At 37.1% G+C, this 18037-nt stretch overlaps 1 protein-coding gene across 1 annotated transcript; it reads right to left on the reverse strand.

Moving 5' to 3' along the window:
• Positions 1-395: 395 nt before the first annotated feature.
• On the reverse strand, positions 396-16713 carry slc66a3 (solute carrier family 66 member 3). The gene is made up of 7 exons (XM_061743250.1): positions 16458-16713; positions 12569-12651; positions 10985-11054; positions 10818-10875; positions 9398-9518; positions 2279-2320; positions 396-780 (listed from the first exon to the last, which is right to left on the reverse strand). The coding sequence occupies exons 1-7, from the start codon at positions 16601-16603 to the stop codon at positions 680-682; spliced, it is 621 nt and encodes a 206-aa protein (XP_061599234.1). The 5' UTR covers positions 16604-16713; the 3' UTR covers positions 396-679.
• Between the last annotated feature and the right edge of the window lie 1324 nt (positions 16714-18037).

Here is an 18037-nt window from a genome sequence, read left to right on the forward strand (position 1 = left end):
CACTTAAAACAAGAGTGATCACTGGAAAAAACAACAATTTTCTCCTGTTTCAACTAGATTTTCACTTAAAATAAAAATCTGCCAGTGGAACAAGATTTTTTTGCTTGTAATGAGAAGATACATCTTCTCATTACACACTGGCAGATTTTTCTACTTATTTCAACTGAAAATTTACTTGAAACAGTGAAAATTGTCAAATAAGTTATTTTTCTGCTGATGACTCTAAATGTTGAAATAGCAGTAAAACCACATTCATTGATGAAATGACATAAGGGATGGAAAGGGGGGGTGAATTTGAAAGTTTTTATTTCAGGGGGGATGCCATCCCCCCTCAACTCCAGTACTCACTACGGCTCTTTGAGGTGTTTAATGATGACACTGAAAAGGCGTTGTAAGAAGGACGTTTGCTTTATTAAACAGGTTTAGAAAGGGACATCACATACAGTATAAAAGCTCATCAAAATACAGTATTTACTGACCTGAGTGGGAAGATCCCAGAAAAAACTTGTAAACTGTGTTGTAACACTAAATTATGGAAAAGTATTGGTCACATTTGTACCGTCTGGAATGTTTTACAGGAAGGTAAAAACCAAAACACAAGCATTGATACCAGAACTCTGTTTTGTAACATCTGCCCCTGATTGTTGTCTGAGCCGGCCCGGTTCTCCTCCGGCCGGGACTAGGACTGTTTCTTGGAGCTGCTGCCGTGTCTCTGGTAGTGGACGACGGTGAGCAGCACCCACAGGTTCAGCATCGCCGTGGCAACGAACCGCACCAGAACTGTGACGGGGACAGGGATTACAACCATGTCACAAATGCCCGTGGTGAAGACACGAGCGTGAAGTGTGTGTGACTTTCCTGAGTGTAACTCACATGACAGGCTTGTTTCCTCCAAATAAAGTGTCAAACATTCCTGTTCTCACAGATTTCTGCTCAGTTATCTTTACTACGGCATGTGGGATTTGTTTTTAACCCTTGTACCGTCTTTGGGTCAAAATGACCTAATTCTCCTTCCTTCTTTCCTCTTGCTCTCTCCTTCCTTCTCCCTTCTTTACTCCCTTCCTTCCTTTTCTCCCCTCGTACATTCTTTAATTGTTTTCTCCCTTCCTTCCTTCTTTACTCCCCTCATCCTTTTTTCCCTTCATTCCTTCTTTCCTCCCTCCCTTCCTTATTTTTTCCCTTCTTTCTTTCCTTCCTTCCTTCTTTTCTCCCTTCCTTCCTTCTTTTTTCCCTTCCTTCCTTTTTGCCCTCCTTCCTTTCCTCCCTTCCTTCCTTCTTTTCTCTCTTCCTTCCTTCTTTTCTCCCTTCCTTTCTCCCTCCCTTCCTTCCTTCTTTTCTCCCTTCCTTCCTTCTTTTCTCCCTTCCTTCCTCCCTTCCTTCCTTTTTGCCCTCCTTCCTTTCCTCCCTTCCTTCCTTCTTTCCTTACTTCCTTCTTTTCTTCCTTCCTTCCTTTTCTCCCTTCCTTCTTTCTTTCCTTCCTTCCTTCCTCCCTTCCTTCTTTTCTCCCTTCCTTCCTTCTTCCTTCCTTCTTTTCTCCCTTCCTTCCTTCTTTTCTCCCTTCCTTCCTTCTTTTCTCCCTTCCTTCCTTCTTTTTTCCCTTCCTTCTTTCCTTCCTTCCTTCTTTTCTCCCTTCCTTCTTCCTTCCTTTCTTCCTTCTTTCCTCCCTTCCTTCCTTCTTGCCTTCCTTCTATCCTTCCTTCCTTCTATCCTCCCTTCCTTCTTTCCTCCATTCCTTACTTCCTCCTACCTTGACCTGAACACAGCACAAGGGTTAATTCCCCACAGCGAAGGCAGGAGTGATTTATACTGATGTGCTGATGGAAGGTGATATTCCTCCAGAACCAAGAAAAAAAAAAAGGAGAAATGTTTGCTTTCTATTCCAACCTATGAAGATCCCCTGACTGACTGAGAACCTGAAGCTGCAAACTGAGATCTCTCCTCTCCACCAGGTCCTGCGTCTGCCCTCACACCTCTTTCTGATTGAACCAGTCCAGCACCTTCAGTGTGTCGGGGCAGCGCCGCCGCTCAGCGCTCAGCGCTCAGCTCTCTCTCTCCACTTGAGGGGCTCGTGAGCTCATTGTTTCATAATTGATCAAGCTTTGACTAAAACCCAGCTCAAAAATGCCCTTTCAAGAGATTTCCGTCCCTCAGTGCAGATCAGGGTCACTCTGCCAGTCTGATGGAAGACACTTAGAAAGTATCAGCTCCTCTTTCTGAGTGGTTTGAGTTGACGGGGTTTCCCGTGTGGACGGTGCACGTGTCACTCTGCAGGACTTACCCTGCATGTCTCCAGTCGTCAGCACGGTGGTGTAAATCCGAGCTGGGACAAAGAGAAGTCGAATTAATGACATGCCCATTATCCCGCAAAGCATATGATATAGAATTAATAGAGCGTTGAATTGCTAATTTATTAACTGGGGAGTCGTTAACTACCTTCATAAATACTGCTGATATGAAGCAGCGAGTGATTGAGGAAGGTACGATATCATGTCTGTGTTGTGAAATAACTTCAGCTGGTTTTTGCTTCCCCTGCGCGTCAGGTTTAAATGATATTGTCATTTACGAAACCTCTTTTACCTTCTCAACAGTCGGCTTCTGTAATAAGTAGGGTTGCCAACTCCCTGAATATTAAATAAGGGAAACCTCATCGGCAGGGCCAAGCCAAGCCGAATTTTTTTATCCCCTTTTTTTGTGAGTGAAACGATTTTTTAACTATTTGACTCGAACCTGAATTGAATTAGATGCATATTTTTTTTTTTGAACATTCTTTTTATTATACATTTTCAAAATTATACATGTCCAGTGCAGTATATATACAAATAATTTGAAATATGTAGCAGATCCAGAATACACACAAATTAACGATTCCCAAGGTCCTCAGTCAGTCCAACATTTCAGGCAGTTCCCAGGTACTTCAACACTTTCCCAAATTTTGCTCCAAAAAGGCTCCTCTTACCACCTATTCCAAATCTCACTCTTTCCAGTGAAATATAGTCCGCTATCAACGACTTCCATAACTGTGCTGAGGGAGGTTCTTCTCCCACCCACTTAGTCATAATAGCCTTTCGGCCCAACATAAGCAAGAACTGTAAGGTGTTCTTATAACGTGATAGTGATTTAGGGACACTTCCCAGTAGACATAAAAGTGGGTTTGGCTGAAATTGTTGTTCTATTATCCCACTAATCTCGTCACATACAGTTTGCCAGAAACTTTGAATCTTCTCACATTCCCAAAGACAGTGCAATCTTGTTCCCAGTCTAGTTTTACATTTTTGGCAGTTTGGAGAGACCCCTGCTGTATATTTACTATATATATATGGAGATATATAGACATTCTGTAAAATATTATACTGCATTTCTCTAAGTCTGTTGCATATTGAGATTTTTGAGGGTAAGAGTAAAATTTCCTCCCATGTATCACTGTCTATTGTTATTTTCAATTGAGTCTCCCATGATTTTTGCAAGAATGACAGTCTGCCTATAGTGAAGTGTTGCAGCTTGGAATAAAATTTCGAGACAAAGTGACCTTGTTTAAAACTATCTAAGAGGGTCTTTTCCAGTAAATGAAAGTCATCTGGAAGACTGAGAGTATTCATTTTTGTATATACATAATGTCTGACCTGCAGGTATTTGTAGAACTCTTTTGTTTGTAGTTTGTATGTGGCCTGTAATGATTCAAATGTTTTGAATCTTCCCCTATCCCAAAGATCGTAAATATGGTGAATTCCTGCTTCATACCAGTTATGAAAGTTAGAACCAGTGCCCCCATCGGTTAAATCGGGATTATCCGTCATTGTCGTTAAACAGCTCAATTTATGTTTAGCCCCAAATAATTTCCGTAGAGATTTCCAAGCAATTCTCACATTACTGATTAAAAAATTGTCTCTCACCATGATTGGTAGTTCACTCCTACTCTTATCAAGTAAATTAACAGGAGAGTACGGTTTGGAGAAGGTTGCTTCAATCTCGAACCATGTTGGCTTTGGTTGATTAGTTGCCCATATTGAGATAATCCTGGCTTGCATTGAGTTTGTATAATTTGTAATATTGGGGAGGCCCCATCCTCCTTGCTCTTTCGGCAGTTGTAGTATATCTAGCTTAATTTTAGGCTTCCTGCCAGCCCATATGAAGTCAGAGATGGCTTTATTTATATATTTACTGTTATTTCTCTTCAAAGATATAAAGAGCATGGATAGAGGATAAATAATTTTGGGGAGAATTATCATTTTGACAAGACTGACTCTGCCAAGAAAGGATACAGGAAGCTTCTTCCAACCCAACATTTTGTCCTTAATGTGTTTTACCATGGGGTTTACATTCTCAGCATAAAGTTGACTAATTTTAGGTGTTATTTTAACCCCCAGGTATGTAAATCCGTCTGGTGCCCAGCGAAAGGGTTTTACAAAGTCCGGTTCATATTCATTCGAAAAACCAAGAGGCATGATTTCCGATTTTGTGAAATTAATCTTATATCCAGAAATATGACCAAATTCTTTCACACTGCTGATTAGCGCAGGTATTGAGTTTGGTGGGTCTGTTAGTGTGAGAAGGACATCATCTGCGTACAGTAAAATTTTGTGTTGCGTCGTTCCTATCACTGTTCCTGTAATATTAGGGTTTTGCCGAATAGCAATTGCTAATGGCTCTATAGCTAAAGAAAACAACAAAGGTGATAGTGGTGACCCTTGAGCTGTGCCTCTTTTAAGTTGAAATTGTGTGGAAATTAGACCGTTTGTTAAGACTGAAGCAATGGGAGTCTTGTATAAAAGCTGTACCCATCGGCTAAAACCTGAATGAAAGCCAAATCTTTTCAGCACTTCAAGCATGTATTTTTGCTCAATGCGATCAAACGCTTTCTCCGCATCCATTGTTACTATAGCACTTGGGGTTTGATGAAAATTAAGATGGTGAATAATATTAATCAAACGTCTTGTGTTATTTGATGAAGTACGGCCTTTTATAAACCCTGTTTGGTCTGCATTGACTATATCAGTCACCACTCTTTCCAACCGATTAGCCATTATTTTTGAAAGTATTTTAACATCCACTCCAAGTAGGCTAATTGGTCGATAAGAAGAACACAGCTCTGGATCTTTTCCTTTTTTGGGAATTACTATGATATGAGCAAAGTACATAGATTTTGGGAGTTCATCCTTTTCAAAAGATTTGTTGAACACACGCTGTAAGAGTTTGCTAATTTTTGCTTTCATCTTTTTATAAAACTGTACACAGAATCCATCAGCCCCTGGACTTTTATCTGACTGGAGTGAGGAAATTGCTTTATCAATTTCTGTTACTGTAACAGGTCCTTCCAAAAGTTTAGCTCTTCCATCTGCTAGCTGAGGCATCTCTAAGCCATCTAGGAAGTTACTACTGGTAAGCGTGTCGTTGTCCAATTCTGAGGTATACAAGGTTTCATAAAATTTCTGGAAGCATTCATTGATCTTTGCATTGTTTGTTTGACGGATTTGATCCTCATCAAATATTGCAGAGATAAAAGTTTTTTGGGGGGAGTTTCTTGCAAGACGAGCTAAGAACTTATTCGGCTTATTCCCGAATTCAAACATTCTTTGTCTCGCAAATAAAATATCAGACTCAGCCTTCTTTGTAAGCAAATTGGTTAATAGTATTCTTGCCTCCTTTAACTCTTTAAGTGTTCCTTCCGATTTGGATCTGCGAAAATCTTCCTCTAGTGTTTTAATTTTCTTTTCAATTCTTGATTGTTCTTGAATGCGCTCTTTTTTCTTCCTACTAGAGTATGATATAATCATGCCTCGCATGTAAGCTTTATAAGCTTCCCATACCAATCTCGGGTCAGCGTCGTTGCAGTCATTTACTTCTAAATAGAGGTCTGTCTGTATTTCCAAGAATTTGATAAAATCATCGTCACGAAACAGTGATGCATTAATTTTCCAAGAAAATGAACGCTCTGCGGGCCTAAGAGGCTGCATTTCCAGAGTGACCGGAGCGTGATCTGAAAGGACAATAGACCCAATGCCAGATTGAGTTATTAAATGGGTTAGGGATTCGGATATAAATATATAATCAATTCGTGAGAATGATAAGTGAGGTGGCGAATAAAACGTGTAATTTTTTTTATTAGGATTCATATACCTCCAACCATCTATCAGATTAAATGTTTCAAGAATGTTTTGTAGTGCTCTGCCAGATTTTGATTGATCTTTATGAGGGGGGTCCCTATCCAGAAAGGGCGAGAGAGAACAGTTGAAATCACCTCCAATTATTATATTTGAACAGTCCATTTCAGCAATTTTTCCGAGTAGGAAGGCAAAAAAGTCTCCATCATATACATTTGGACCATAAACATTTCCAAGTAGTACTGATTCTCCATATAATTCTCCTTTTACCAGAACTATCCTTCCCTCTGCATCTTTAAAACTTTCTTTAGCTGTAAATGGCAACGATCTATGAACTAATATAATTGCGCCCCTTTTGTTTGTAGAGTAAGATGTAAAAAATATCTGCCCGACCCATTCCCTGAGATACTTTTTGTGCTCCTCCTCATTCAAATGGGTTTCTTGGAGGAAGGCAACCTGGATGTTTTCCTTTTTAAGATAGTTTAGAACAGCCTTCCTTTTGACAACGTTATTGGAGCCCTTGATATTCCATGTACAAAACCTAATATTCATATTTAATTAACCTTTATATCCTGCTGCATAGTCTTGTTTACCTTATAACATTTTGATCTGCTTTTAACAAGAAATCCTGCCTGGACAAAAACAAAAAACAAAAAACACAAGAACAATCCGAGCAAAAATGAACTAAAGCTCAGATAAATCCCATCTAGGGTGGCTAAAACAGAGCCAAGAAAAATAAAAACCAAAAACCTTTTCATACTCTAACTATACCAGTAGAGCTGGGGGGGCAAGAGATGCAGAGCGAAAGAGAAAAGAAAAGAAAAAAACAAAAACAAACCTAATATATATCAGGTCTCCTCATCTGGATTATATTCCAGCCATAATACCAGCATAACGCCGACTATGTAGAAAACAGTAGTGAACGAAAGATAAAGTAAACTGAAAAATACCCGTGTACAAGTGTCCTTAAATTTAAGATGAACAAAATTGTCTTAATGTCACTGAGCGTTGTGCATACCTTTCTTTAGGATATTTATTGTGTTTACCTGGTCACAGGTAAAATGATAAAGTCACTGCGTAGCAGGGAGCGTCTTCAGGTAGTTGTTAATTTCCTTCATTGTGGAAAGGGAGATCGGTTTTCCATTTGGAGGGAGGACCCTAATTACAGCTGGATACGCAAATGCGTATTTGATCCCCGCCTCCCGGAGCCTTCTGCGCGCGTCTGCAGATTCTTGCCTCCGCTTTACAACCTCTGCAGAAAAGTCCTGGTAAAAAGACACTACCTGACCATCCACCATGACTCTGCCCTTGTTTCTCGCCGCGGTTAAGATCCTCTGTCTGTCAGTGTAGTCGTGAAGCCTCAGCAGGACGGCGCGGGGACTCTGTCTGCCGGCGGCTCCCGCTGGCGGTCCCACCCGGTGCGCTCGTTCTATCTTCAGCCGCTCCCCTTGCATGTCCACGTTCAAGATCTCAGGAATCCACGCAGCAAAAAACGCGGGTGCATTTTTGCCTTCAGTGCCTTCTTTCAGTCCAATAATCCTGACGTTTTGTCGTCGACTCTGGTTCTCATAATTCTCCAGCTTTTCCATCATGGTTTTAAGCGTTGACTCCACCGATGTAAGCCGTGGCGCACACGCCGCTGCGTTATCCTCCAGGTCGGAGACTCGTTGTTCCACCGTCTCCAGTCTGCCCACCAGCTTGTCTAACTTTTCAGACATCTCTGTGACTGGTTTCAGGATATCAGCGAATTTAGTGTCCAGCATCTTCTCAATATTGCGTGTCACCTGTTGAACCACTGTGCCTTCGGTAGTGATGCCGGCGGAGTCTTCTCCGGGCTCGGTGCAGGATTCAGGCTCTGTATCATCGCCTGGGTTAGCTGCCGCTTCGCTAGCCGTCGACCTGATGCTCTTTTTCCTATTTTCTCTTTTTTTGGGCATAGTGAAAAAGTTTTCCAACGACATGTTCCACGTCTATGTCGATTTAAAGATAGTTTAACCACAGTTTGAGCATCGGGAAAAACCAGAGATATTGTTTAATTTAAATCCAGCGAGGAGACCAAAAGCAGCACGTCTATCCTCCTCGGTGCATCACGTGACCCCCTAATCTAGATGCATATTTTTGAATGTCATGAACACATGGAAAACAAATTATTATCCAGCAATTCACTGTAATACAAAATAACAAAAATTAACTGAGTAAAGTAAGTATCTTTCTTTAACAGAAACCTGTCCTGCTTAACTTAAAATTGTATAAATTGATATAAAACAATAGAAAGAAAGCAGAACATCCATTCTGTAATAGTGCACATTTTTAGTGCAATAACAAAAGTGCAAAGAAAGTCTGTAGAAAACTTGTAAACATATTTGCGCCTCAAAGGCCATGACTACAGGACTGTCTCAGAAAATTAGAATATTGTGATAAAGTTCTTTATTTTCTGTAATGCAATGAAAAAAACAAAAATGTCATACATTCTGGATTCATTACAAATCAACTGAAATATTGCAAGCCTTTTATTATTTTAATATTGCTGATTATGGCTTACAGTTTAAGATTAAGATTCCCAGAATATTCAAATTTTTTGAGGTAGGATATTTGAGTTTTCTTAAGCTGTAAACCATGATCAGCAATATTAAAATAATAAAAGGCTTGCAATATTTCAGTTGATTTGTAATGAATCCAGAATGTATCACATTTTTGCATTACAGAAAATAAAGGACTTTATCACAATATTGTAATTTTCTGAGACAGTCCTGTATAGTATAATAGTATAAGTATATTATAATGTATAAGTATATTATGATATATAGTATATTTATACTACTATAAATAGTGGTATAGGTATATTATAAATTATAAAGTTGTTGCAAACTATTGTGCTCAAAAGTGGATACAGATCTGGTGATAGTAGCAAATATTGTTACTTAAGATGTGGATGGTTTTGGTTGGTTATTTCATCTTTTATTTTTGTTTCAATTTATTATTTCAGGAATTCTAGTGAATGTTTTTCACCCTTTTTGAGTTGTATTATTGTAATCTTTTGTATGTCTATGTGTGGACCCCAGGAAGAATAGTCTTCCCATGGTGAAGACTAATGGGGATCCTTTTTAAATAAACAAATACGGGACAAAGTGCGTCCCTTTTCAGCTCAATACGGGACGCGTACTTTAGTTTATAAATACGGGGCGATTCCGTTTTTCAAGGGACGGTTGGCAACCGTAGTAATAAGGCTTGAAAAGTACCGTACAAACACAGGAGAACTGATTAAAGGCTCCTCTGCAGCCCGATTCCCCGGGACTCACCCACAGACGTGTAGACGGCCAGCGCCCAGGTGACGGCGCTGACCTGGCCGGCGTCCTTGGACCTCCACAGACACTGCAGCTGCGTGAACTTACTCCCGGCGCTGATGAACGTGCACAGGCTCTGAGGACGGAGACAGGGGCGTCAAGTGGGTATGAAGGTACGGCAGCCACACCTCGGCTTCAAGGGTTAAATGTAAATGTTTGTTTTTTCAAATGCATTTATGGAATTACTCTGTGTCTTCTTTGTATTGATTATTCTATTACTTAATACATATAGAATAATTACGAATGCAAATCAGAACAACATGGTTGATTTCACTAGTTATTATACACTGAAAAAACTCAAAATCTTAACAAGAATATTTGTCTTATTTCTAGTTAAAATGTCTAATTTTTAGTCAAAAAAAATCTCATTACATTTAAGACACGACTCAAAAACAACCATTTTCACCTGTTTCAAGTAGATTTTCACTTAAAATAAGTAGAAAAATCTGCCAATGGAACAAGATTCACAGGATAAGTAAAATGGATCACTGCAAAAACTCAAAATAAGAAAATTTGTCCTATTTCTAGTTAAAATGTCTAATTTTAGTTAAAAAAAAATCTAATTACACTTAAAACAAGACTCATCACTGGAAAAAACAACAATTTTCACCTGTTTCAAGTAGATTTTCACTTAAAATAAGTAGAAAAATCTGCATGTGGAACAAGATTTTATTGCTTGTAATGAGAAGATAAATCTTGTCCCACTGGCAGATTTTTCTACTTATTTCAAGTGAAAATTTACTTGAACAGGTGAAAATGGTCAAATAAGTTATTTTTCTGGTAATGACTCTTGTTTTAAGTGTAATGAGATTTTTTGACTAAAAACGAGACATTTTAACTAGAAATAAGACAAATATTCCTGGTAAGATTTTGAGTTTTTGCAGTGAGCGAGACTGCATTTGAAAAAGTTCCAATGTTCTTGACCACACAGATAAGCTACATAAACTTCTGTGATGAGTATTTGCTGGACGTGTTGATTGATACTTTAGTTAAGTTCTGTGACTCGTAACCTTGCCATACCTTAGCTTCCACTGAATTGACCCCACTGGAGGGAGAGAACAGCCTGAACTATACAAACGAGCTGAATCTCAAACTGGCACAAAAGAGATGAATGTGGGTTGGAACATGTTGAACCTGGAGGGGAACGGCGGCCGCAGCATCGCTGCTCTCGCCTATCTAAATGTAAAACGCCTTAAGACACGTTCATCTCATTATCCAACCAGGTCCGAGTGGTCTCGTGGCGATACACCGTGTGAAATGAGGTCTTTTTCCTCAAACCTCATCTCATTACTCCTGACTGATGACATGCAAACTCCTCGTTGGGACGCGTTGGCTCGCACTTGTACGTGGGATTGATTTCAGACTGATGTATTACCATGGCCAGGTCTATGATCCATCTCTGCACCGTCAGGAGCCTCCAGCCGCCGACCAGCCTGAACACACCGAGTTAAGCCAGCAAAGTGACACATAAAAGGGTTCGGGAGTCATTGATTTTCTTGCAGAATGAACTAACATTTTCACATCCATCACGTTAGAGGATACAGTAGAGCGTAGACGAGGCTCTGCCGCAGGTTGTTGTTGTAGTGGAGAATCAGCAGCAGGAGGATGACGTCTGGAGACACACAGCAGGTTAGAAAATACACACACATATATATATATATATATATATATATATATATATATATATATATATATATATATATATATATATATATACGTATATAATATCACTTCAGGCAGGATGCATAAACATTCAGACCTGTTCTACCTTTGTCTCTTTATTATTATCAGAGGTGTCAAGTAACGAAGTACAAATACTTCGTTACCTTACTTAAGTAAATTTTGGTTATCTATACTTCACTGGAGTAATTATTTTTCAGACGACTTTTTACTTTTACTCCTTACATTTTCACGCAATTATCTGTACTTTTTACTTCTTACATTTTAAAAACAGCCTCGTTACTCTATTTCATTTCAGCCTTTAAAAATAACTATCCAGTTAAATTGCTCCATCCGGATAGAGTGAATTTGGTTGTGGTTGTTTCAGATGTTCTTGTCCAGTTTTGTTCTTACATCCCTCAGATTCCTGCAACTAAACTTGGATGTTCATTCCAATAAAGGTTAGGATAAAAGATAACATGCCTCTGTTTGGGCTTCAACACATTCAACATATATTAATAAATTATTGATAATTCAAAAAAGGTTTCTCAGAATGATATCACATTCAAACAGATATGAGCCATCTGCTCATTATTCATTATTATCAGTCTATAAAATTAACATTTTTAAAACATGTTTATTTATGTTCAAATTTAAAAATTATATACAAGATCTTCCTTCTTCTTTTCATAATTTCTTTTGTGTTAATTACAACATTCATTCTTTTGCCACAAGGCACAAAGATGATTTTAATTTACCGTTTTGTAGAACTGGTAAACATCAATCTTTCATCACTTACAGAGGCCCCCACTTGTGGAATTCACTCAATAAATCTCTTAAATCATCACCATCCTTGCCAATATTCAAAAAACATTTAAAGAACTTTCTTATTGTTTCATCTTTGTAATGTTCATTATTTGATCTGAGTTACATTTTCTTGTGTTTTTTTGTTTTTTTTTACTCTCCCTTGTGTAGCTTTGTTTTGTTTTTTATTCATATATGGAGGATTCTATATAAGCCACCAGGCTTCTTCCTTTCCTTGCATGTTATTTAATTGTTTTTCATTTTTTGTTCATATTTGTCTTATATTGCTAAATAAATAAACTAAACTAAACTGAAGTTTGACTTTTTGCACCATTACAATACTTATAGGCAACTAGTCATCATATCTGCTGCTCTCTGAAACACATGTTAATGCTCAATAGTACACATATATAGTTCTTTAATATATTTGCATTATACTAAGATGCATTCATTTTCAATGGTTTTTTCCCCCTTACATTACTTTCACTTTTATACTTTAAGTAGTTTTGAAACCAGTACTTTTATACTTTTACTTGAGTAAAACACTTGAGTTGATACTTCAACTTCTACAGGAGTATTTTTAAACTCTAGTATCTATACTTCTACCTGAGTAATGAATGTGAATACTTTTGACACCTCTGATTATTATCTATTATCTGTCACCTTGAGCGATGAGGATGGGATATTCCAGGTATGTTGGAGGTGGGTACTCGTAGTACATCTGGTAGGTCACAAAAACAATGAACCTGAAAAACAAAAGGTGCAAAGTTACAATCAAACTCTGCTAATGAAGAAAGTGAGGTGAGACGATGTTCAGGAGTAAACAAGGTGAGCAGGTTAATGGCCAAGTTAGTGGCGGGAGGTTCAGCTGTTTTATTAACTGGTGATACGAGATGGGCTACAAATGTTCAGCGAACAGCAGCAGCTTTCAGAGAAAAAAAAAAAAAAGCGTTGCATCAGTTTAAACTTGTTTGTATGAAGCTGCTCCACAAGTAAAAGCAAAGATCACCCGAAGCAAGTGCTGAAAATCTGAACCGAGAGGAGGTTTCACTGAGGAAGGTAGAAATGACAGTAAATCTGTTTGCACATGCATGAGAAATCCCCGCCCCCTTCAGGATTCTGCACTGATTACTCAGAAAACAGGCTCTGATATTCCTCAGAGAGACAACTGGGGGAAAACTAGAGGTACTACTGAGGTCTGGCTGGAAAACAGGTCCTGCTTCGGCCTCTGGATCAGGGTCAGGACAAAGAACCCCGACGGTCAGCTTGAAGGCCGTGATTCTGCAAACATGTCTCACCACAAAGCTCAGTTTGGTCTCGGAGGCTGGAGGATCTGCAGCCGCCCACACCATGATGCTTCCACCACCATGCTTCACAACACAGAGCTTTTGGCCAGTTTTTCTCCAGAAATATAATTAAGTATTTGGGTCAATGACATGACGCCTGTATTTTCTGAAAAACAGATTTTTTTTTCAATTCAAAAAAGGTTTAAATGGATAAGAAAATACCATATATATGACTGACCTGTCCCACATATGGACTCACTTGAATTTTAGAAAGAATACTAGTTATTTGGGATTTTGCTGTTGTTTTAAGCGTCAAAATGTCATGTGGTGCGACCGTCCGACCACGACTCTTGTTTTGAAAACTTTTTTTGGAATCATTCTAAATTTTTTTAAATCAATCTTTTGCCCTATCTGGCATGATTTCAGAAGTGTCTTGTAGTGTGTAAGATTGCAACACATTTGTATTTATATTTCCATCATAATATACAAACAAAGTTTGACTGATGACGTCCATAATACTGAAAACTTGTTAAAAAAAGATTTAAAGGAAATTAATTTATTTTAATATGAATCATGGTTGCACCACATGACTTTTTTAAAGCTAATGCCAATTCATCTTGACAAAAAACTCAAAAAATTGACCTGTTGAAAATCCTTATTCGTCATTGACCCATTTACTGACAGAAAGTTCAGCTTTTATGTTGCTGGAGAAAGAAGACGACGGCATCTTCACCTGCAGCTCTATGAGGATAAATAAACTGCAGCGGGTCTTAAAAAGTGCTCCTTTGCTTTTTTAAGGGGGAGCAATAACAGCGTCACAGCAGGACTAGCAGATCTCTTGGGTTTGGTCCAGGATGTCGTATATAATCACCGTTATAAACCTCACTCATCCCTGGCTAGTTGCTGTGTTGGTTCTCTGTAGCTGATGAACACTCGACAGCACAGTGGAGATATTTCAGTCAGACCGGTTACTGACCGGCACGGAGGACGGAGAGGACAGTGAGACATTATTCAGCCTGAACTTCTCCTCTCTTATCCTCCAACACAGAGCAGTCTGTCAGAGTCCAATATAAACAAGTAAAACCTCATCTGGTACAGACACGCCAACAAAACCTCAGTCTCACAACCAACCAGGACAGGTTTGCAGTGTCGCCAGTAATTTACAGGTGTTAAACGTTTTTCTTTCCAATTAGGGTCTTTGCAGCTCAATCCTAGGGAAAGGCAAGTTTATTTTTACAGGACTGTCTCAGAAAATTAGAATATTGTGATAAAGTCCTTTATTTTCTGTAATACAATTTAAAAAAAACTAAAATGTCATACATTCTGGATTAATTACAAATCAACTGAAATATTGCAAGCCTTTTATTATTTTAATATTGCTGATTATGTCTTACAGTTTAAGATTAAGATTCCCAGAATATTCTAATTTTTTGAGATTGGATATTTGAGTTTTCTTAAGCTGTAAGCCATGATCAGCAATATTAAAATAATAAAAGGCTTGCAATATTTCAGTTGATTTGTAATGAATCCAGAATGTATGACATTTTTGCATTACAGAAAATAAAGGACACAATATTCAAATTTTTTGAGACAGTCCTGTAAGTATGTACTGTATATCCATCTCATGACCTGCCACTCAAGTTCCAGAATTTTTTTAAGTTTTCCTCAGACATCCATTCATATCAGACACGACACTCACCTTTCTTTATGCCAGACTTCACACAATCAACGCACTTTAAAATACAGATGACCATCCCTATGGAACAATTACCTACATCACTAAAATCAATATCTTCACTGGCTTTGTTCAAAAAACACTTGAAATAAAAATCATTCTTTAGTTAAGATCAGAAACACTTCAGGAGTTGTTAAATTGTACTTCTTTTCATGCAATTATCCTATATCTTCATCATTTTTCCTATCTTTCAATAATTCAGTATTGTTTTTCTTTTTCATGCTAAATTGTCTTTTTCTCTTTTATATTATGCATTTCTATATTGTGTTTTTGCTTTGAAGTTAGCTTAGCTGCTACAACTGCTGCTGTTACTTCTGTTGTTACTGTTATGTTTGTTTTATAAAGGGCAGGCATATTCATAAGCCTTTTTGGCTTCCACCTCTCCTGCACAATTTTTACTTTGACCACGTTTTTACTGTTTATACAGGTTCTGTTTTATGTGCAAATAAACTAAACTAAACTAAAACCAGAGGTGTCAAGTAACGTAGTACAAATACTTTGTTACCTTACTTAAGTATAAATTTTGGTTATCTATACGTCACTGGAGTAAATATTTTTCAGACGACTTTTTACTTTTACTCCTTACATTTTCACGCAATTATCTGTACTTTTTATTCCTTACATTTTAAAAACAGCCTTGTTTCTCTATTTCATTTCGGCCTTTAAATAAAAACTATCCAGTTAAATTGCTCCATCCGGATAGAGTGAATTTGGTTGTGGTTGTTTCAGATGTTCTTGTCCAGTTTTGTTCTTACATCCGTTCCCTCAGATTCCTGCAACTAAACTTGGATGTACATTCCAATAAAGGTTAGGATAAATGATAACATGCCTCTGAAGTTTGACTTTTTGCACCATTACAATACTTATAGGCAACTAGTCATCATATCTGCTGCTCTCTGAAACACATGTTAATGCTCAATAGTACACATATATGGCTCTTTAATATATTTGCATTATACTAAGATGCATTCATTTTCAATGGCTTTTTTCCTTAATGGCTTTTTCCCCCTTACATTACTTTTACTTTTATACTTTAAGTAGTTTTGAAACCAGTACTTTTATACTTTTACTTGAGTAAAAAACTTGAGTAGATACTTCAACTTCTACAGGAGTATTTTTAAACTCTAGTATCTATACTTCTACCTGAGTAATGAATGTGAATACTTTTGACACCTCTGACTAAAACTAAACTAAGATGTCTGGCTTGATTTGCAGCTGTCTGTCAATGACATGGAGTCAAGGTGAGGGCTGATCTTTTCCCTTTCATTTTTAGGGCCAAAAATGATCACCTCTGTCTTTTCTGCTGGAAAAAAATCTGGCATTGATTGATTTGATGAATACAGTTACTCAAAAGAAGAAGATGAAGAAGAAGAAAAACTTTTGTCCTGTTCTCTGCACATCTGCCAGGTTAGAGACAGAACATCCCAACCAATCAACACCAGGACAGACCCCCATCACCATGTTTGTCACAGTTTATCATGTCCAACATGAGGATAAAGAATAAATAAGGATAATAAGGATAAAGACCCACCCTACGAGCTCCAGGACCAGGCTGCTGAGACTGACTCCGGTGGAGCTCTTGGCTCTCATCAGCACGAAGATCTGCGGGAACTTCAGCACCATGCAGGCGAACAGCGTGCTGAAGTTGGCCGCATGCAGGAGCGCGTCCGACTGCATCGTTCAAGTGATAAGCGATCAAATGTCAACTTTTGGGCTGCACAGATTTGTTAAAAATAAAAGTCTACTGCCTGGAAACTGTAGCTTCCGGATGATGCAAACGCATCGTTGTATAATCAAGTTCAAGACATTTAAAAAAACAACTTCCGTTTGGGATTTTCAAAATAATAGTCAGACGGGCTTAACGCGTAAAACGCATCAGACAACCAATAATTGATTGAAATCTTTATTTTGAGCATATTACATAAAAAAGAAAACAATTACACAAAACATCAGAAAAGAATACAAATAAACACTCAGTTATGAGGTCCTACCCCTTGTTTCTTTTTCAATGTTGCTTGAATACTAAATAAAAATAAATATAACAGCAAGCTTTACTTTCTCAAAAAATATACCTGTTATTACATTATAAAGATATTACAGCACTTCATTGCAATATTATACCTGAGCATTATAAATATAAATATACCTGAGCATTATAAATAAATGATATAAATAAATTATATACCAGAGCAATTATAAATAATATACATATACAACATATATACAACATATATATATATATATATATATATATATATATATATATATATATATATATATATATATATATATATATATATATATATATATATATATATATATATATACAGTATATATATATATATATATATATATATATATATATATATATATACAGTATATATATATATATATATATATATATATATATATATATATATATATATATATATAATCATCTTATCATAAACCATATAATCATTATTATATATACCAGTTACGTACATTATGCTTAAACCAATAATTAATAAAACGCCAAAGCAAAATAACAATATATTCAGCATTTTGCCATTTCAAATGTATTTATCCAAAATAAGTATTTATCCTAAATGATTCAAGTGTTAACATAATAAAATATGAGAGCAATGGATTGGTGTTCGACATTTTTACAATACAGCTGGTTGCTGGTTCAAATTCCACTAGAGATATTTCTGGTTTTCTCGTATTTGCCCTGTGGGTTTTCACGGGAACTTTAGTTTTTTTTACCTTCCTACACATTTAAAAAAACAAACACATATGTTGATTATTGATTTGTAGATGGGCCCTATATTAGTTGGGGTGTTTTCTTTTGTTTAAAAAAATATATAAATAAATGAAAAATAAAAATGGATAAATAAAATATATATATATATATATATATATATATATATATATATATATAAAGAAAAAAGAAAAACGCTTTCATTCTGATAACAGATGTATCTAAGTTTCTCTGATATGTCATTGCTCTGTTAGCTTGACAATTTCCTTTTCTCTGGCTTTTCCTTTCATTTCTTTATAAATCAGGTAATTTCTTTGCAAACAGCTGAGGTATTTCAAATCTTCATCTGACATTTGACAATCCATCATCCA

Source organism: Cololabis saira, chromosome 16 (genome assembly GCF_033807715.1).
Source record: "Cololabis saira isolate AMF1-May2022 chromosome 16, fColSai1.1, whole genome shotgun sequence".
In the NCBI taxonomy this organism is placed as follows: Eukaryota; Metazoa; Chordata; class Actinopteri; order Beloniformes; family Belonidae; genus Cololabis; species Cololabis saira.